This window comes from Acomys russatus, chromosome 13 (genome assembly GCF_903995435.1).
Source record: "Acomys russatus chromosome 13, mAcoRus1.1, whole genome shotgun sequence".
Lineage (NCBI taxonomy): Eukaryota > Metazoa > Chordata > Mammalia > Rodentia > Muridae > Acomys > Acomys russatus.
The window spans coordinates 51,616,884-51,637,906 of NC_067149.1; the positions used below are offsets into that span (position 1 = coordinate 51,616,884).

A 21,023-nucleotide genomic window follows, 5' to 3' on the forward strand; every position below is an offset into this window, starting at 1 on the left:
GAGGCAATCGGTTCATTATGACATTTACATATATGCAAATGATGTACTTTGCTCATATTCTCTGGTCTTACTCTCTTTTGTCCCTCTCCCTGCTCCTGCTGGTCTTTCCCCTCCCCCCCCCCCCCAAAACAATCCCCTTTCTACTTTTGTATCTTTTAAATACATCTAGACCCTGCATAGGAGAGAAAACCTGATTGTTGTCTGTCTGAGTCTGGCTTAATTTTGCCTTGCATGATGATCTCTTTGTCCCATCGATTTCTGTGCAAATGGTGTATTTATTTTGTTCTCCCGTAAGGCTGACTCTCAATGCCCGTCTCTTCCCACAGGCTCTGTACTGCCCAGGAGTGTTCTGGGAGTGGGCTTGAGGAGGCAGTGGTTTGAGGGGCACTGGTTTCCTTCTGCCTTCTTTGGCTAGCCTTCAGAAGCCCCCTTCCCTTCCAATGGCCCCGCCTTTCACTTCTGGGCAGTCTTAGGGGCCCATGTGCATGGAGGTGGGGGAGGGGATGAGCTCCTGAGGTCTGAGTTCACCACCTCTGACGCACACACAAGTGGGCTTTCCTACATCAGCTCTGGTTAAGGGCAGTGAGGGGTGAGGCACATGGCCAGCAAATCGCTATAGATATAAACATGTAACCACACACAGAAAACCGCTCCTGGCAGGCTTGCATGCCCACTCTGTTTTCCAGCCTCAGAGTACCCCAACTGCTTCGTCTTGCAGATCTCTGTTGGTCTACAGGGGTTTTAGCATCAGTATGTCTGTGACACAGTGACCCTGTAGTTAATCTCAGGCACTCCGTAGCTTTTAGGGCGAGGCCACTCTTTCGTGAGCCTATGGCAGATGACTTAGCGAAGACTGTTGCCTGAAGAGCCCCCTGAATCACCCTGGGTACCCACTTCACTCCGTACCTCTATTTCCTCTTTGGAACTACAGAGCAGCCTGGATTTCTTTCCCCCTACAGCTTCTGTGCTAGGTCTGTGAGGTCCATGTTCCTTCCACAGGCTGCAAGTGCTCTGCTTCTTGAGGCCACCTGAATGACTACCTGGTGTCTTCTATGCCCCTACTGCCTCCTTGTTCCCTAAGGCCTGAGTGAGGCCCTGGCACCCGAGGGCAGACTGGTCATGCTTGGTTGCTTTTCCTAGTGTCTGCCGGGACCGGAAGTGGAACTGCACAAACCACATGTGTGACGCCACTTGCTCTGCCATTGGCATGGCCCACTACCTCACCTTTGATGGACTCAAGTACCTGTTCCCTGGGGAGTGCCAGTATGTTCTGGTGCAGGTGAGACTGAGAGTGGGGAGATGGGGTGCTAACTAACTGTACCTAGCAGAGGTAGCTGGGGGGGGGGGGTGCTGGCTGCAATCTGAGAGTTTCTGGGTCAGCTTCTGTCTATAGAAACAACTTTAGGGTTTGTTTTGTCAGATTAATTTTCTAACCCCACCCCCCAAAGGGTGCCTGAAGAACAGAATTTCATTTTCTGAGCTGGATTGGTGTCGGGTAAGGCCACCCTCAGACCATGTTAGCGCTGTTGTAGATTAGAGAAAGACAGCTCTGCATGTCGGTGGACACCTAAACCGGGATATGTGGTAAGCTGCTCCTGGATAGATTTCACCCTCCCTGATAGCTCCTTGTTTTGAAGCATTCCTGGGCAGGGGGATTGCCAACACAATTGATCCCTGGAATATGCTGCCCGGCCTGTGGCCCTATTGGACTTGCCATCAGTTTTTCCTCTAACCTGGTCAGTTTCACACGGCGAGGAGGGGAGACTGGGGCCACAGGCACCATTCAGTCCAGCAGGAAGAACATAGGACATCCTAGCTGCGAGCCCTGCCAGCCCCTGTGCCTCCCCACTTTGCGGCCTCCTGTGATTTCTTTTGCTGGCCTATACCAGAGAGTTCCAAAGAGGGCAGATGCTTTTCTCAGAGTTGAGATACCGTGCACTCTGTGCCACACTGAACTGCTGTGGTTTCTCTGACCCTGTTTTCTGGGGAAGGAGACTGTTTGAGCTAAAGGTAGGACTTCTAAACCAGAGAGGGAGCTGTAGGACCAGTGTGTCAGGCATTGTTGGTAACTGGGGGTTGGGAGTGGGGTCACCATGTGCAGAGCATGCTGGGACGGGGTTGGGATCCCTGGGGCACCAGTCAGGCTGGCCTTGCATACCCCAGCTTTTCCCAGGGAGACTGTGTATTGGGGTATACACACCTTAAAATGACTTTTCTGATGCCTCTGGGCCTGCGAGTACCCCCTAGAGTCCCCCCCAAAAGCTCTTTTCCTTAGCAAAGGTTCAATGTGTCTATCAGCTTCCAGAAAGGATGGATTTAGTCCATAGAAAGGAGCCAGTGGTGTTACCGTTACCCAGCACCCTTCTTGCTGGTAAACCTTCCTCAGTGACTCTGTTTTCAGGAGCCCTCTTCCAGACTGTGTGTGTGTGTGTGTGTGTGTGTGTGTGTGTGTGTGTGTGTGTGTGTGTGTTCCTTTCTGCTTGGACCCTCTTCTGTGCTCTCTCTCCTGGAGCCATCCCTGTTGGAGGCATCATCAGGTTTAGCTTTCTCCTTCTGAAAAGCCAGCTGGTGACAAGGGCAAGCGAGCCCCTGCAGCCTTGTTCTGATTCTAATCTGTGTGGCTCAGGAACCAGCTGAAACCATTTTCACCCAACACTGACAGGAAATGGACCAATGCTTACTTTACAGACAGCTGGCCTGTGTTTTCTCTATATGTGTATGTGAGTATATGTAAGGGTGCATATGCATATATGTGTATATTGATACAGATGGACACATGTGAATTTTATAAGTATGTGTGTGTGTACAGGTATGTGCCTGTGTGTGCATGCTTATGTGTGTGTATTATGTGCTTGTATAGGTACGTGTGTATGCATGTTTGGTGTGTATGTGATTATGGATATGCATGTGGAACTGTACGCGAATGTGTGCATGTGTTTATGTTTGTATATGATTGTGTAAGCATGTGTGTTTTGTATGCATAGGCATATGTTTATATATGTATTTGTATGTGGATATATGTGCTGCCTCCTCTAGCCTCTCGGCTTTACTTGGTGCTCATTGCTATGCCACTGTAGTGACCATGGGTACCAGGCTCATCTGTGAGGGCTGACACTGGATGCCTCAGAGAGTTTCCCTGTGCAAACCTCTCCCTTTTCCCCATACACGGTGCATCTGATGATGTTCTCTGGCGTGAATTCAAAGACCCCAGAGGTCACGATGCCATCTTCTGGTCTGGGAGAAGGGATAATCTTTTCCTCCTGGTGTCTTCTTTCCCCAGGATTACTGTGACGGTAACCCTGGGACCTTTCGGATCTTGGTGGGAAACGAGGGTTGCACTTATCCATCAGTGAAATGCAAGAAGCGGGTCACCATCCTGGCGGAAGGAGGGGAAATTGAACTGTTTGATGGAGAGGTAAGTGCCAGTCGTCTGGCCCCTTTACCCTTATGTCCCCTTTTTGACCCTCTGTTTATTTGGGTGTTTACCAAGTGTTTGTTTAGACCTGCCGCTGGTAGAGTGTGCAGCCACTATAGAGAGAGAGAGGTCCTGCAGTGTCAGCTGGTCCTGTGAGCTGAGCAATTGGCAGACCAATGCAGAGAGTTGGGCCTACTGTGGCTCTAGTGGGGGTATGAGTGTGGGAGAGGGTGCACCACAATCCCTGCTACGTATGGGAGCAGGAAGTGCTGGCGAGTGCAGGTGAGCAGAGCGTGACAGGCAGGAGGAGTTTCCTGTCCAGGTACAATGTTCCTCTCAGCCACAGAGGGACAAACCCCCCAGTTGATGGCTGAAATCACAGACAGCACAGAAGCCCTTCTGCTCTGCTTTACATATTGGTTATGTCCTAGTTAGGGTTTCTATTGCTGTGATGAAACTCCATGACCAAAAAGCAAGTTGGGGAGGAACTTCTGTATCACTGTTCATTATCAAAGAAAGTCAGGACAGGAACCCAAGCAGGGCAGGAACTGGTACAGAGGCCATGGAGGGCTGCTGCTTATTGGCTTGCTTTCCCTGGCTTGCTCAGCCTGCTTCCTTATAGAGCCTAGGACCCCCCAGCCCAGGGATGACACCACCCAGGATGGGCTGGGCCTTCCCCCATAAATCCCTAATTAAGAAAATGCCAAACAGAATGATGACATCTTATTTTCTTTTTTCCAACATAATATTTTTGTTATTTGGGATTTTTCACACAAATTACTGTGATCACAATTGCTTCCCAGTCCTCTCAGGTCCACCTTCCACCCTTGTGCCACAACCCTCCCTGCCTCCCAACACACACACAAAGGAGAAAATACGCCAAGTAAAATTTGTGTTGCCCATATACTTACTGGAGCATGGTCAAACTCCTAGCAGCCAGCCCCTTAAGGATAACCGAGACCCCTCCCCCGTCCCCTGAGGCCATTTTTTAGCTGTGGATGAGCTACACGTCAGCATTCCTATCACAGTTTTTAAGGACTCTTCTTCAGTGGCTTTCTGTCTAGTCTTGGAGCCATCTTCTTAATCGAGGCTCCCTCCTCTCTCAGATGACTTTAGCTTGTGCCAAGTTGACATCACATTAGCCATCACAGATGATAATGTTTGCTTATTCGGTAGACAGAGTAAGGCACCAATACTGACTAACAGTAATGGAGAGCAATGGCTGCAATATATTGTGACGGAAATTACTTGATACTTAATCAAGCCGTTCTGGGATTTTTCCATTCGACGCCTTTGTAGTCAGCTGAAACCACAGTAAGCAAAACTAACAGTGTGCATGTGTGCACACTGAAGGGATGCCATGGGGTGCTTTTTAGTTACTTTATGTATTAAGGATTCTTAAAAAAGATCATGAGGAAGCCGTGCGGTGGTGGCGCACACCTTTAATCCCAGCACTCGGGAGGCAGAGGCAGGTGGATCGCTGTGAGCTCGAGGCCAGCTTGGTCTACAAAATGAGTCCAAGATGAATATTTGTGAGAAGCTGAAAAGAGGAGGAACAGAGGTTGGCAGACGCAGCCTCTGTATTCGGACAGCTGAGGAATTGGTGAAGTGCAGATTCTGGGCTTTGCTTTGAGGTTCTGTGTCAGTAGATTGGGGCGGGACCCTCCAATGTACGTTCAGAGTAGCTGTTGTTCCAGATTTGACTCAGCTGGTTCAGATATGCATTTGTGCTACCAACCCCCAAAGACTGGGTTCATTTGCTCTCGCGGCCTCTGCCCACATCCCAATGTTTTGCTAATACCGACCCTTGACAGCTGGGCACTGGAAGGACATTTTCTATAGCCAGGGAAGAAAAACTGTTTAGCAAATTTGCTGACTGGGAGGCAGCAGGGTCAGCTCTGTTTCAGAGTTCAATTCTACCTCAGACAAATGGTAGCCATGAGGCTGGGTAGGAGGCGGCAGGTCCACTAGGGGGAGTGTTTGTGGATACGACGAGCCCTGTGTAATGGCTGCTGACAGGGTCTTGGTCTCAGCCTCTGCTTTATTGGATCTGAGAGTCAGCCAAGTGCTCTGCAGTGGGCTTTGAGGGTTTGCCAGTGGACATGACTCTGGCAGAGCAAGGGGTTTGGGCCAGACTTCTTCTGAAAGCGCCTGCTGGGAGGGCGGAGCTTCACCATCCCTGTTCTTCAGCCTTGACTGGAACTGGAGGATGGAAGGGTACAGGAGAATGAGTTGAGGGATCACTGTCATAGATGGGGAGATTTTTCCTCCAGTTGAGTACAGGTGGTTAAAGTCATCGCCACATTAAAAAGCAAGCCAGGGACAGGTAGAGTTGGTGAGCCAGGGTCAACTTCTTGTGAGGTGTTGGGAAATGCGTCGGTCTGTTTCACTGTGTTCTCACTGCCTTGTCGTCATCGCAGCAGGGTGGTAGGTCAGACAGATACAGAAATTCCTAAGTGCCAGTGCTGGCCTCAGGGAGGTCTGCTAGAAAGTGGCTGCTGAGCCCTGCAGGTCTCAAGGTTCAGCTGTGGTTGGTATTGGTGAGCAAGGCAGACAGACAAGCTCTGTGAAAAAAGGGAGCCCTGGGCTCGGCCTTCCCTCCTCTCATTCCCTCGTTTCTTCTTTCTTCAGGTGAATGTTAAGAGGCCCCTTAAGGACGAGTCTCACCTTGAGGTTGTGGAGTCGGGCCGGTATGTCATTCTGTTGCTGGGTCAAGCCCTCTCTGTGGTCTGGGACCACCGCCTCAGCATCTCCGTGACCCTGAAGCGCACGTACCAGGTCAGTGGCCCTTCTTGCTGCATCTTGCCTGTGACTCGTGTGGACTGTCACCAGCTCTCTAATGTTGTCCTCTCCCATTGTATTGGGGGACAGTGGTTGTCTATCTGTCTGGTCCAGCCTCCTTGCTTCCCACACAAGGAAAGCTAAGTAGTCATGGAAGGTGGTGGCACACAGGGAGGACAGAGGCAGCTTCGACAGTGTCTTGATTGGCCCAGAAAGGCACATGTTTTGTTTGCACAGGGGAGGAAGAGCAAGGGCAGGCAGGGTAGCTTTTCTTTAAGTTTCTTAACCCAAAGAGGCAAACCAAGTATAATATTAAATCATTGCCATCTGTTCTGGGATGTCACCTTATCAGTGAGCCCAGGCTAGCACACCTGCTTATGCACATGCATGTGTGTGTTTATGTATGTGTGCATGCTCAGGTGTATGTGGGTACGTGTGTGCATGGGGAGGCCAGTCAGTGGGCAATTCAGGCACCATTCCTTAGGAGCCATTTCCTGTGTGTGTGTGTATGTGTGTATGTGTGTGTGTGTGTGTGTGTGTGTGTGTATGTGTGTGTTTCGAGACAGGGTTTCTATGTGTGTAGTCTTGGCTGTCATGAACTCCCTTTGTAGACCAGGCTGGCTTTGAACTTACAGAGATCCACCGGCCTCTGTCTCCTGAGTGCTGGGATTAAAGGTGTGTGCCACCATGCCCGGCCTCTTTGTGTTTTGATACAGTCTTTCACTGGAACCTAGGATTGCTTATCAGTTGGGCTGGGATAGCTGGCCACTGAGCTCTGGGGACTTACTGCTTCTGCCTCCCTGGTGCTGGGGTCACAGGTACATACCACTGTAAATGTCTTTTTTTTTTTTTTTTTTTTTTTTTAGTGTGGGTGCTGGGACTGAACTCAGATCCTCATGCTGGTGCAGCAAGCATTTTGCGATCTGACTTATTTCCCTGGGCCCCAAGTTAGCACCTTTTGAGAGCATGTTGTTGACCTGCTGAGGACCTCCTTCTGGGAAAGACAATGGCATTTATGTGGGTTTCCATGGTGTTGGGGATTCTGATGGTATCATTCAGTGGTGTGCATATGACAAGAGGCACTGTCACTGTGGTGGGTGACTTATTCTTGTTGAGTGTGGCCTCCACACTACCTCACAGTGTCGTCCATGTCTAGACTGCACATGCCAGTGAGCAAGCCCTTGTGGTGGCCCATTCCATTTCTAGAAAGGTCTAACAACCTAACTACATTTTTACCCAGTGTACTGACTGGTCTGATACTGTGGGTACAGCAAGGGGGAAAGAATCAGATGTGTGGGCTGGAGAGATGGCTCAGTGGTTAAGAGCGCACCTGTTTTTCCAAAGGTCCTGAGTTCAATTCCCAGCAACCACATGATGGTTCACAACCATCTATAATGTGATCGATGCCCTCTTCTGGTGTGCAGGTGTACATGCAGACAGAACACTGTATACATAATAAATAAATAAATCTTAAAAAAATTAGATGTGTGTATACACATGTGTGCACATGTGCATACATATATGTACATACTGTGCACACACATATATGTATACATGTGTATATGTATGTGCATGCACATGTGTGCACATGCATGTATGTACTTGTGTGTATAGTATGTACACAGATGCATGTGTGTATACACTATGTGTACACACGTGTGTGTGTGTGTGTGTGTGTCTTCTCATGCTGCTGTGACAAATTACTACAAATGCAGCATCTTCAGACAGCACAAATGCATTACATTTTAGTGTGGGAAGTCAAAAGGTTGGCAGGGCTGCATCCCTGTGGCACTCTTAAGGAGCAAGTGTACTTTCTTGGTTCTAGAGGCTGACTGCACTCGTTGGCTTGTGGTCCCACCTTCCATATTCAGGGAGAGCAGCTGTTCAGTAGTGTCTTCAGGCCTCCCTGCCTCACATATTTGTGTCTGTCACAAAGCCCTTCACACACTGCCTCTTTCTCCTTCATGTCAACCTCTGGTCACTTACAGCTCACTCGATGCTTCAGGACGATTTCCTTCTCTCGAATCTTAACCTAACTGTACCAGATTCCATTGTCTTGGGTATCACTCCATGGTCTGAGTGCCCTAAGATGACTACTTTATGAAGAAAGGAGGTCTGCTCAACTCTCATTATTATTGTTGGAGGCGGAACGTGTAGGATTGCACGGCTCCATCTATCCGGGCTAAGGTGGGATCCTCCTGGATGTGGCGGTGGTGAGTGAAGATAAAGTAGACAGGAAAGGGAAAATAGCCTCATGTAGAGGGTCATAGATGAGAAAGGAAGTCAGAGGAACTCAGGTTCTTAGCCTGCTTCATTTTATTTTAATTAAAATTCTATCTATCTATCTATCTATTTATCTATCTATCATCTAGATGTCTGTATATCTAGTATATGGGTGTGGTCCTGTCTATGTATCTGTCTGTCTGTCTGTCTATCTATCTATCTATCTATCTATCTACCTACCTATCCATCCATCTATCTATCCTTCGCGTGTATGTGCTGTGGTGTGTGGAGGTCAGAGGACAGCTTAGTTGTCTCTGGACCTCCTGACTGAGTCCCAGGGATTGAATTCAGGTTTTTAAGCTTGACAAGTGACACCTCTTTACCTGCTGAGCAATCTCAGCTCCCCTTTTAGAAACAAAAACCTTGTGATGTGGGAACTGACTGGGGTCCTGTGAGAATGACATTATCTCTTCCAAGGGTCACATCACCAGCGACTAGTGAAATCCACCCAGGTCTCACCGGCCCACCCACCTCTCAACTTCACACTTGGGGACCCAAACTTTCAGAGAGTAAATGTTTTGGGGATTCAGCCACACACTCAAACCATGTGAAACCTGTAGCACTGTGTGGGGTGACACAGTCACAGTTCTTGGATTTGGGATGGGCATCTTTGATGGAGCCAGTGCTGCTGTCCATAACCATGGTGGGGGCTGTATTCTTGTAGGGACATTACTTTCAATGGGTTAGTTCAATGAGCTGTGTTTGAACAGGTGATAGAGGAGAAGAAGTCTTGATGGAAGAGATGGGGTGAGGGTTGTAAATATCTGGGGAGAGAAGCCAGGCAGATGGAATAAGACGTGGAAAGAGCCGAGGAGACAGACATTTGGAGAGTTTGATCAAGCAGACCAGTGGACACGGAGGAGGGCTTTGATAATTGAGGACTCGGAGAGGCAGTGACTGTGCCATGCATGCCATGAGTTTTGTCTAACCGTGGGAACATTCTTACACGCTCCTCAGTGACTTACACACGCGGTCGAAGCCAAATGCTGCAAAATGGGGTTTAAGTCATCTTGCCTTTGGCGCAGGACAGGGTTCTGACCGTGTACGGAGGGCGGCATTGGTTTAAGTTCATCCGTCTTCTCTGCTTCTTACTTGGTGGTTTCTGTGCGGTCAGGCTTGTTCAGGACTAGGTGCACATGCCTGCCACGGGAGGTGTACTGACTTAGCCCTTCCCTCACGACATTTCTCCTGCTGTAGACTTGTCGCTTGTTCTGCTGAACAAGCTGCTGCCTTCTGGGTAAGGAGACTGCCCTGCCTGTAGCAAAGCAGGGCCAGCCCGTTCCTGTTCCCTTTCTGGTTCTCCGGTCTTTCAGCCATTAGCAGCGGTGCCTGCTCCTCTTTTTGTCAGGGAGGCTGATGATTTCCAGAGGGAGCCTGGGGGGTCAAGCTGCCTGCTTTTCTCTTCAGCCATTGACCGTGAGACTTGGGAACTTCACCTCTCTCTGCTTCCGTGGCTCAGTGTGGAAGCACAGGGAAAGGCTCTGGTGAAGCCAGCAGGGCTTTGCGGATCACTTTGCTTTTCTCTGGGTCTCTCTGCCCTGTCTTCTTCCTGCTCCTTCCTCTATTTCACTCCCTTTTCTTCTCCCTCTGGCACCTTCTTCCCTCAACCCAGAGAGCATGCCAGGGTTTATGGTGTACGCCCCTCTCCTCCCCTTCCCCTCACAGGAACAGGTGTGTGGCCTGTGTGGGAACTTCGATGGCATCCAGAACAATGACTTGACCAGCAGCAGTCTTCAGGTGGAGGAAGACCCTGTTGACTTTGGGAATTCCTGGAAAGTGAGCTCCCAGTGCGCTGACACAAGAAAGGTATATCAGGAGTCTGTGTGCATGGAGGGTCCCCTTACGCTCATGGGCAGGCACTACAGGCATGGGCAGAGCTGGGGAACTGGCTCTCTTGTGTCCTTCTGGGCTTGAGTTCCTTCATCAAGGCCACCCGATGGTGATGGCCTCTCTGGTACTCTCTCCTGTTCCCAGCTGTCACTAGATGTTGCCCCCGCCACCTGCCACAACAACATCATTAAACAGACGATGGTGGACTCATCTTGCAGAATCCTTACCAGCGACATCTTCCAGGCCTGCAACAGGCTGGTGAGGCTCTGCGAGTGGAGGGAGGCGGAATGGTCCAAAGGCTTGTTGGATGCCTTGAGTGTGACTGCCTAGTGTGACCGCTGGCTAGGCTGGAGCCCTGAGATGATTCGCATCAAGAAACCACAGTAGCCCTTCCTTGGGTTCCAGCTGAAGAAGGGCGTGGGTAGTTTTTGAGGAAAGCAATGGCTCGCCAGGCACTTTCCTAGTATGCAAGAAATCTCTTGGTCTCAAGTCCTCTTTGCATTGTCTTCAATCAAAGCCAGAGAATTCCTTTTCTTGTCACTGTTATATGTGTCAAGACCCAGTCAGAACCTCTCTAACCATCAGCACACAAACAAACCAGTAAATGGCTGCTTTAGTGCCCATTCTTATCTCACACAAACTACTTATTTATTTATTTTTTTGGCCTTAAGCCCAGCAATTTCTGGGCCCTTGATTTTTTTTTTTTTTTTTTTGCCTTCTTTTTTGTTCCTCTGTCTCAAATGATAGTGATGAATTCTCCAAAGTTAAATGGACTTACACACACACACACACACACACACACACACACACACACACACACGAGCATGTGTGATTGTGTCTGTACACACATGTGTATGCATGTGCACACCGGTGCTGTATAGTACCACGAACACATGAATGAAGGGCTGAGTACATGTTTCTCAATTCTTTAGCTGTCCAGAGATTTCCAGCCCACAAGAGCTCCAAAGGACACTTAGGTTCTATGGTTTGATGGCATCTGAGTTGCAAGGATGAAGACAGGGGGAGGACTTGAGGCTCTGAGGGATGCTGAAATGTCTTGGGGATAACAATTTGTTGGCTGATGAATCCATTTCATCTCTGAAATGCCCGGAGAGTGTAATAGCATGTCTTGGAGACATGAAAAGTGAAAAGTGGTTAGTGTAATTGGACATGGTTGTGGGTGGACACTCCGCTGTATGGGGATACTTAGGGTCAGAGGTTAAGGATGCCTATAGCCGGGTCCCACTGCCTGGCAAAGTTGCCCAATAGCTCCCCAGCAGGGCACCTTGCCTGTTCTAGTTCATCTCCACATCCTGTTTGCTGCACTGAGTCAAGGAAAGAGAGTGACCAGTCTGTGTGTTTATATAAGAAACACTCCACACTCCTGGTTGCAGGAGAGGACAGGCAGCTTGGCAGGTAGGTGGGAGACAGCAGAGGGAATGTTCTAGCAAATTCTGAAGGCATCTTGTGACATGAGAGGTTGCCTGTCCTGTTTTATTTAGTATTTCTTAATAGAATCCAGATTAGAAACAAAGACATTTGCCTCCTTACGCATTCACTCTCCAGGACCTGTGATCTGCATTTCTTTGGTTCAGGAACCCCAACCCCTTGCATCTTCACCATAAACCCAAGTTCTCATCCCTGGCTTAAGCTGAGGCCAGGTGATGTTCTTTTTGTAGGTAGACCCTGAGCCATATGTGGACATCTGCATTTACGACACCTGTTCCTGTGAGTCTGTTGGGGACTGTGCTTGTTACTGTGACACCATCGCTGCCTATGCCCATGTGTGTGCCCAGCATGGCCAGGTGGTATCCTGGAGGACGCCCACACTATGCCGTGAGTCTCCAAGTTCTCACAGTCACAGATGCATTGCCCTATAAGTACCTAGGCTAGAAGGCCTTGCGGGGAGGACAGGAGAGAGGGACAGCTCCAGGGCACTGATGGAGGCATGGCTTGTGGGGATGAAGCTGTGATCTGAGGACGTTCATACGAAAGGAATAGTGGGAATGTGGATTTTGATGGGAGTTAAAGCAAGGGTGACATATCTTCTTAAGAGTGAATGGGGAACACGGATTCCTAAGAGTGTTACGATGGTGACAAAGACAGGGAGGTCACAGTAAAACTATGAGTAGGGTCATGGGATCAAGACATGTAGAAACTTCTGGAGAAATTCTGGGAGGAGAGGGACAGTGTCACATGGTGCTGCCATGGTCACCACCTTTTTTTCTGTCTTCATAGCCCAGAGCTGTGAAGAGAAGAACGTTCAGGAAAATGGCTATGAGTGTGAATGGCGCTATAATAGCTGTGCACCTGCCTGCCCAGCCACGTGTCAGCACCCGGAGCCTCTGGCTTGCCCTGTGCAGTGTGTGGAGGGCTGCCATGCACACTGCCCTCCAGGTGAGGCCTCTTTGGCTAGAGCAGACTGGAGGGATGGGTTCTTAGACAAGTGTATTCCGTCCTGTTTCATCCTGGCCTCCACTGCCCAGGGGTGCCTCTTTAACCCCCTTGAGATCCTTCAAACAAGTCTGTTTTTCTGGGTCTCTCCATCAAAGCAAGCTCTGGATTTATGCCACACTGGGGTTGAATCATCTACTCTTGGATTTTGGAGACATGTGCTCTTGTGCTTAGCTAAATCCAATTCCTTCTTGCACTGTCTTTTGTGTGCTTATCATGTAGAGCATTCCTTCCTTCCTTCCTTTCTTCCTTCCTCCCTTCCTTCCTTCCTGACTCCCTCTTTCCTTTCCTTCCTGCCTCCCTTTCTCTCTCCCTCACTCCCTGCCTCCCCTTTTTCCCCCTCCTTCTTTCTCTCTCCCCTTAGAGTCTTTCTGTCTATCCCAGGCTGTCTTCAAACTCGTCATCCTTCTGCCTCAGCCTCCTGAGTTAGAGAGAAGCAGCCCTTTCCAACAGAACTTGCTGCAGTGAACAATGTTCTGTCCAGTGCGATGATGGCTAGTAGGTGTGAGGAGATGGCTTCCTCCTTTCACTGAATTATGCTTAATTTACAGAGAAGTGGCCTCATAGCATGGCATGTTGGACAGCCCAGCTCTAAAGTTATTGACTTCACGCTTGGGAAGAATTTGCAGAGCCAAGCTGTTCCTTGGTTCCTTGGGAATAGATTTCATTTGTCCTGAGCTTTTGAGGGAGGGGAGAGGTGTGATGCAGGAGCCTCATCTGTGCTTCTCAGAGGGGCAGACAAGGCACCAAGATCAAGAAGAATGCTCCCTGTGTGGTGAGGTGACTATGCAGGATCTGGGAGAGTGGGTTTGTAGGACAGGTTTCTTTAGTGGCAGATGGACCTATCTGGTATGAGAGGTGACTGGTGGACTTCTAATGAGGTGTGTCATACAGGAAAAATCCTGGATGAACTTCTTCAGAGCTGTGTGGACCCCCAAGACTGCCCTGTGTGTGAAGTGGCTGGTAGGCGCTTGGCCCCTGGAAAGAAAGTCACCTTGAGCCCTGATGACCCTGAACACTGCCAGAACTGGTAAAGTAGATTTCTTTTTTTTTTTTTTAAAGATTTATTTATTTCATATGAGTGCTTTATCTGCAGGAGGGTATCAGATTACATTAGATGGTTGTGAGCCACCATGTGGTTGCTGGGAATTGAACTCAGGACCTCTGGAAGAGCAGGTGGCGCTCTTAACCACTGAGCCATCTCTCCAGCCCGGTAAAGTAGATTTCTTGATAGACTGTCTCCCATGCAGGCTCTCAGACTCTGGGCTCTGGAAAACACTTCCAGGCAGCATGAACTGACCCACCCATGCACCAGCCCACCCACCCACCCACCCATCCATTGATCCATCCATCCATCTACCCACCCTCCCACCCACCCATCCATCCATCCACCCATCCACCATCCATCCATCCATGCATCTATCCATCCATCCATGCATGCGTTCATCCATCCATCCATCCATCCATCCATCCATCCATCCGTCTACCCACCCACCTGCCCACCCATCCATCCTTTTAATGCACTGTTGGGTTTGTCTCTAGAGTCTGATTTTCTTTAAGAGGTGCTGTTCCCCCTCAATGTTTTAAAAAGTTTGCTGTTGTTATCTGTTTTACCTTTTTTTGGGGGTGGAAAACAGGTACATTTTAGGGAGTGCAATGTAATATCCCAACACATGTAAGCACCATGTATGACCAAACAGGGGTAGTTAACATTTCTGCTTCATGGTAACTGGGATCACACCCAATCTGAGGACCAATATCTATGAATAGCAAACATTTGCAGGGATCTGTGGATGCAGGAAGGAAAGCGAGATGGGGCTCTAGATCCCTAAGGGTAGCATAAGCGTCTTGGGGCTGTGGTCCAGTCCACAGGCTTTCAGAACTGGGAGGGAAGACATCCATTGCTGTCATCCTGGGCTCTTGCTGGAAGGAACCCTGGGAACCTGGCGTTAGGAAGGTGTGGAGTCCTGAGGGTGATTCCTAGGCTTTCTGAAGTCCTGCCCGTAGGCAGGGAGCATTCATTAAACTGCCGACATACTCAGCACCACTCCCTGACACCAAGCAAGCCTAATGGGAACTTCAGCTCACCAGGGAAGGGCTGTGGCCGCAGCTGCCAGAGCCGGATCCTGCCGCCACCATCTGTACAAACAAGAGTGAGCACTGCCCAGGGTGAATTTTCTAGCAAACACAGGAAACTAGAAAGTATGTCACTCATGCATCGTTAACCAAGGATTGAGGCCGTAACTCGTGGGATTATGAGAAAGTAGGAATTAGTTTCCCACTAAGATCTCACTCACCTTCCTCGCTCTGACACAAACATGAGGAATAAGGAGAGGGGGGTTCACTGCAAGCTTACTCAGGGGGTCCATCTCAAAGGGCACGAAAGCTCCAAGCATCTCTTGCCTCCTCAGCTGGCCTGTGCAAGAGTTTTAAGGCAGGTTGGGGACATTGGCTTAGCAGTGTTGAGGGCACTGTCACCTTCTTGTATTTACTGTAATGCTGAAGACTAAGGCTGTAGAATGCAGGAAGTGTATCCTATATGGGTCCCCACCACAGCCCATGTTGATTTCTGCCATGGTTTGGCCTACCCCATCGCTTTCTAGAACATGGTGGGAAGGTGCACTGGTTAGGGAAGGTGGGAAAGCTGTCAGGTACTATAGAAATCTGTGGGCCAGGCAGTGGTTCAGCACAGACTTGTGGGTATCTTGGAGCTGGACTGAGGGCTCGACAGTACCGTGGGTGAATGGATCGTGGAACTACTGTCACTTCCAGACGCAGCACACCCAGTCTTCTCACATTCCCTTGTCTGCTAGATGAAGCAGCCATCTTGAACTTTTACCCATTCTTCTAAAACCTTTGGACTCTAGTTTGTCTTCTTTTCCTTGAGGCCCAACATAACTAAACATGATTCAAAGTCCATACAGCTTAAGTTCCGATAACATCTATAATGGTTTCTAATGTAAGCCATTTATCTCCAGTAGAACGTTTACAGGTCCCAGTGTGTGCCAACATTTTACAATGATATTTGTCCTCCGAGACACTTATGAGAAGGTTTGAGTTATAATTAAATATTAATGTGGCTAGAGACATAGATTGGAAGGAAATCAACACTAAATGGCTACAGAGGGCTTAGAACAACAGAGATTATTTTTCAGGTTCTAAGATGGATTAAAGCTTTAGGAAGTCTCTGCTTCCTTCCCACCCCCTGTCTCTGTCTCTTTCTTACTGCCTCACTATCTGTCTCACTCTGTCTGTCTGTCTGTCTGTCTGTCTGTCTGTCTCCCTGTGTGTATTCAAGACACATCTTGGGACAAGTGTCAAAAAATGGCATCTCACTTGGGCGAGACATATTCAGTGGGAGCAGGGAGGACGTTCTGCGGGGGACCTGTGAGGGGGCCCTACATGTCCATAGAGTCTTCCTAAATCATTTTGGCTTCTTCCTCCCTTTTGTCACAGTCACTGTGATGGTGTCAACCTTACCTGTGAAGCCTGCCAGGAGCCTGGAGGCCTAGTGGTACCTCCAACAGATGCCCCAACCAGCTCCACCACCCCATATGTTGAAAACACCCCTGAGCCACCCCTGCAGAGCTTCTACTGCAGCAAGCTCCTGGATCTAGTCTTCCTTCTTGATGGCTCCTCTGCGCTGTCCGAGGCCGAGTTTGAAAAGCTCAAGGCTTTTGTGATGGGCACGATGGAGAAGCTCTACATCTCTCAGAAGCGCATCCGTGTGTCGGTGGTGGAGTACCATGACGGTTCCCATGCCTACATCGAGCTCAAGGCCCGGAAGCGACCCTCAGAACTTCGGCGCATCACCAGCCAGGTCAAGTATGCAGGCAGCGAGGTGGCCTCCACCAGCGAGGTCTTGAAGTACACGCTGTTTCAGATCTTTGGCAGAATCGATCGCCCGGAGGCCTCACGCATTGCTCTGCTCCTGACCGCTAGCCAGGAGCCCTCACGGACTGCCAGGACTTTGACCCGCTACGTCCAGGGCCTAAAGAAGAAGAAGGTCACTGTGGTCCCTGTGGGCATCGGGCCACATGTCAGCCTCAAGCAGATCCGCCTCATTGAAAAGCAGGCCCCTGAAAACAAGGCTTTCCTGCTCAGTGGGGTAGATGAGTTGGAGCAGAGAAGGAGTGAGATCATCAACTATCTCTGTGACCTTGTCCCTGGTCCCCCAGCCCCTACCCAGCCTCCCCAGGTAGCACAAATCACCGTGGGGCCAGAGATCTCTGGGATTTCATCACCAGGACCAAAGAGGAAGTCCATGGTTCTAGACGTGGTGTTTGTCCTGGAGGGGTCAAACGAAGTTGGTGAAGCCAACTTCAATAAGAGCAAGGAGTTTCTGGAGGAAGTAATACGGCGCATGGATGTGGGCCAGGGCAGCATCCACATAACGGTGCTGCAGTATTCATATACGGTAACCGTGGAGTACACCTTCAACGAGGCCCAGGCCAAGGAGGACGTGCTGCGTCATGTGCGAGAGATCCGCTACCACGGCGGCAACAGGACCAACACTGGGCTGGCCCTTCAGTACATTTCTGAGCACAGCTTCTCTCCCAGACAGGGGGACCGGCAACAGGCACCTAACCTGGTCTACCTGGTCACAGGGAACCCTGCCTCTGATGAGATCAAGAGGCTGCCTGGAGACATCCAGGTAGTACCCATTGGGGTGGGCCCCCATGCCAACCTGCAGGAACTCGAGAGGATAGGCAGGCCCAACGTGCCCATCTTCATCCAAGACTTTGAGACACTTCCTCGAGAGGCTCCTGACCTGGTCTTGCAGAAATGCTGTTCCAAGGAGGGCCTGCAGCTGCCCACCCTCTCCCCTATCCCTGGTATGCTGGTACCCTGTGTGTGATGCCCCTGGCGCTGTGTGTTATCTGATGATGCTGTAACCCTTGGGTTCTATGCTACCTTCCTGGCTCTTGGCATGTCTCAAGGCCCTGCCTCAGCCTACCTGTGTTTCTGCTAACTTCCAGGCAGTGGGATGCACTTTTTTTCTTCTGGTGGATAGGGTCTTTTCTTTCTTTCTTTCTTTCTTTTTTTTTTTTTTGATTTTTTTTTTTATTAATTTATTCTTGTTACATCTCAATGTTTATCCCATCCCTTGTATCCTACCATTCCACCCCCCCCCATTTTCCCATCATTCCCCTCCCCTATGACTGTTCCTGAGGGGGATTACCTCCCCCTGTATATGCTCATAGGGTATCAAGTCTCTTCTTGGCTACCTGCTGTCCTTCCTCTGAGTGCCACCAGGTCTCCCCCTCCAGGGGACATGGTCAAATGTGAGGCACCAGAGTACGTGAGAAAGTCATATCACACTCTCCACTCAACTGTGGAGAATATTCTGACCATTGGCTAGATCTGGGAAGGGGTTTAAAGTTTACCTCCTGTATTGTCCTTGGCTGGTGCCTTAGTTTGAGCGGGACCCCTGGGCCCTAGGGTCTTTTCTTAATGCCTGGGCCTGTAAAGTCAATGGTGGCAGGAACCCATTGCTAAAATTTTAATAATACAGAGTGTATAGAAAAATTGTAAATCTTATTGATGTTCCAGCACTTGGTCCTGACTCACTTTCTGCCTGGCAGGTGACTTCGGTTAGTTTTGATGATTGCTTTTGTTTCTTCCAGACAGGGTCTCTCTGTGTAGACTTGGCTGTCCAGGACTCACTTTGTAGACCAGGCTGGCCTTGAACTCACAGAGATCCGATTACCTCTGCTCGCTGAGTGCTGGGATTAAAGGCGTGCGCTACCATGCCTGGCTAGTTTTGATGATTGTTAACTCTTTTTTTTGGGCCACACTGGTGCATGCAAGTTTTCCAAGTATCTTACATTCTTAGAGGCAAGGCCTGGAGGTCAGGCAACAAACAGGTGCAGGCCAAACACACAGATTCAGAAGCCAGATTCCAGAACCACCAGTCACTGGCTGATAATTTTGGCCTTGCCAGTCTCTTTATCTATAGATGGCAGATATTAGCAACTATTTGTGAAATGATTGAAACAGCATCTGGCATGCAGTGAAGGCTTAAAAAGGCTTGTTAGCCGGGCATGGTGGCACACACCTTTAATCCCAGCACTCGGGAGGCAGAGGCAAGCGGATCGCTGTGAGTTCGAGGCCAGCCTGGTCTACAAAGTGAGTCCAGGATGGCCAAGGCTACACAGAGAAACCCTGTCTCGAAAAACCAAAACAAGCAAACAAAAAAATGTGCTTGTTGCTACTGTTGCTTTTTTCCTCCTTCTTTCTTTTGAGTCAGGGTATCACTAGGTGACCCTGGTTGGCTTTGAACTCTCTGTGTAGACCAAGCATGCCTCAAATTCAAAGAGATCCTCCTGCCTCTGCTTTTTGAGTATTAGGATTAAAATGTTGCCTTTTTAACCTGTACTGGTGTAAAATCAGTAACTAATTTCTTTGTTTGTTTCTATTGTGAGACAGACTAAGGATTGAGCCTATGGCTTCCTCCAAGCTAGGCCAGTGCTCTATCACTGGGCCACCCAGTCCTCTTTTCCTTTGAGACAGGATCTTACTAAGTTGCCCAGACTGACCTTAAACTGACTCTGAAGTCCAAGCAGGCCTTATAACTCACAGCGCTCCTGAGCAGCTATGCCGACAAGCTGGTGTCATCATGGTAGAAGAACCAGGTGCTTTTCCTGCCCCCAATCCCTGCATCCAGCGTTTGCTTTTCTTTGTTGATAGCCCGCATTATAGACTTGCTAGTGTTACTTTGATTTTTCTGCTAATAAGGAAAGTAGCTGGACGGTTTGATTTACCACTAGCAAGTGTTCTGTGATTGCAGTGGTGACCAGCTCAAACCTGAGTACCTGTCCTTTGGGCCTGGCATGACACAGAGGACCTCTCCCCACCCTAGAGACCTAAGAGCACACAAGCCTGCTTTCTTACTTTTAAAATAGATGATTTTTAGGTAGCCCATAAGATGGGTTTCATTATATTTTTGTGCATAGGCATTATAGTACTTTGTTCATATTGGTTACCTTGCTCGGCTATCCTTCTATGTCCTTCCTTCCTTCCTTCCTTCCTCCCTTCCTCCCTCCCTCCCTCCCTCCCTTCCTTCCTTCTTTCCTTCCCTCCTTCCAATAGCTTCCTTTCTGCTTTCATCTCTCTCTCTCTCTCTCTCTCTCTCTCTCTCTCTCTCTCTCTCTCTCTAATTTGAGTATAGACTCTTAGATTCAGCATATGAGAAAAGATGGGACATTTGTGAGTTATTTCACTTAGCACAACAATCTCCAGGCCTGTCTACTTTTCTGTGAATGACACAACTTCTTCTCTCCCATGTACAGATGCCGCATTTGCATAATTGCTTTGGTGGTTGATGGTCATTAGTGTCTTTTCCAGTTATGTGCTGCTCTGTCTCTTTCCCCCTATTTCATTCAGTTTTAGACCCAAGAACATAGAAGTCTATTTTCTTTCTTTCTTTCTCTTATTAATTGTTTAGTTAGTGCTCAAAATCATGGGTCTTATAATGGCATTTTTTTTTCCTGGCCTCCTTACTTCCCCCAAACAGCCTCAGCTACTTTCCCTCTTACTGAGTGACTGCAGCCTCTTGCAGGCATTTGAACTGCCTGTGGGTAGAGCTGGAGTCTTTTCAGTGTCTGTCTGTCCTTCTACCTGTGCCATCCCTGGGATCTGATCTCACTGGTAAATGTCCCTCTACTTGGAGGTGTTGTGTGCTCAGTGGCGCCCTGAAAAGGCACTGGCTTCTCTCTCTCTCTCTCTCTCTCTCTCTCTCTCTCTCTCTCTCTCTCTCTCTCTCTCTTCTTTAGCACTGTGTACTCACCTTCTTGTCCCTCTTTGCAGACTGCAGCCAACCCCTGGATGTGGTCCTCCTCCTGGATGGCTCCTCTACTTTCCCAGAGTCTTCCTTTGAGAAGATGAAGAGTTTTGCCAAGGCTTTCATTTCGAAGGCCAACATTGGTGAGTGATGCAGGTGAAACTGCAGGTGAGGGAGTAGCTCTCCCTGGGGTCCACTTGATTCTAACTGTTTCCCTTTTGCTTTTCCTGTTAGGGCCCCACCTCACTCAGGTGTCTGTGATGCAATACGGAAGCATCAATACCATTGATGTACCTTGGAATGTGGCCCAGGAGAAAACCCATCTACTGAGTTTGGTGGACCTCATGCAGCGAGAGGGCGGCCCCAGCCAGATTGGTAAGGCTGGAGTCACAAACTGGATGTAGGACCCGTGGTCTCATCCTGATTCTTGGCTTAAGTGACTGAGTGATCTTAGCCAGTAACTTTCCTCCTTGTCCT

The 21,023-nt window shown here is 49.2% G+C and overlaps 1 protein-coding gene across 1 annotated transcript in view; it reads left to right on the top strand.

Annotated features, from left to right (window-relative positions):
- Vwf (von Willebrand factor) overlaps positions 1 to 21,023 on the top strand; it is a 138,896-nt gene that overhangs the window by 73,669 nt on the left and 44,204 nt on the right. Inside the window, 11 exon segments of the mRNA XM_051155405.1 lie at positions 1,141 to 1,279; positions 3,281 to 3,415; positions 6,047 to 6,193; positions 10,145 to 10,285; positions 10,454 to 10,567; positions 11,989 to 12,145; positions 12,548 to 12,706; positions 13,658 to 13,793; positions 16,220 to 17,598; positions 20,573 to 20,689; positions 20,781 to 20,921. Of these exon segments, the coding sequence (XP_051011362.1) occupies positions 1,141 to 1,279; positions 3,281 to 3,415; positions 6,047 to 6,193; positions 10,145 to 10,285; positions 10,454 to 10,567; positions 11,989 to 12,145; positions 12,548 to 12,706; positions 13,658 to 13,793; positions 16,220 to 17,598; positions 20,573 to 20,689; positions 20,781 to 20,921 (2,765 nt within the window).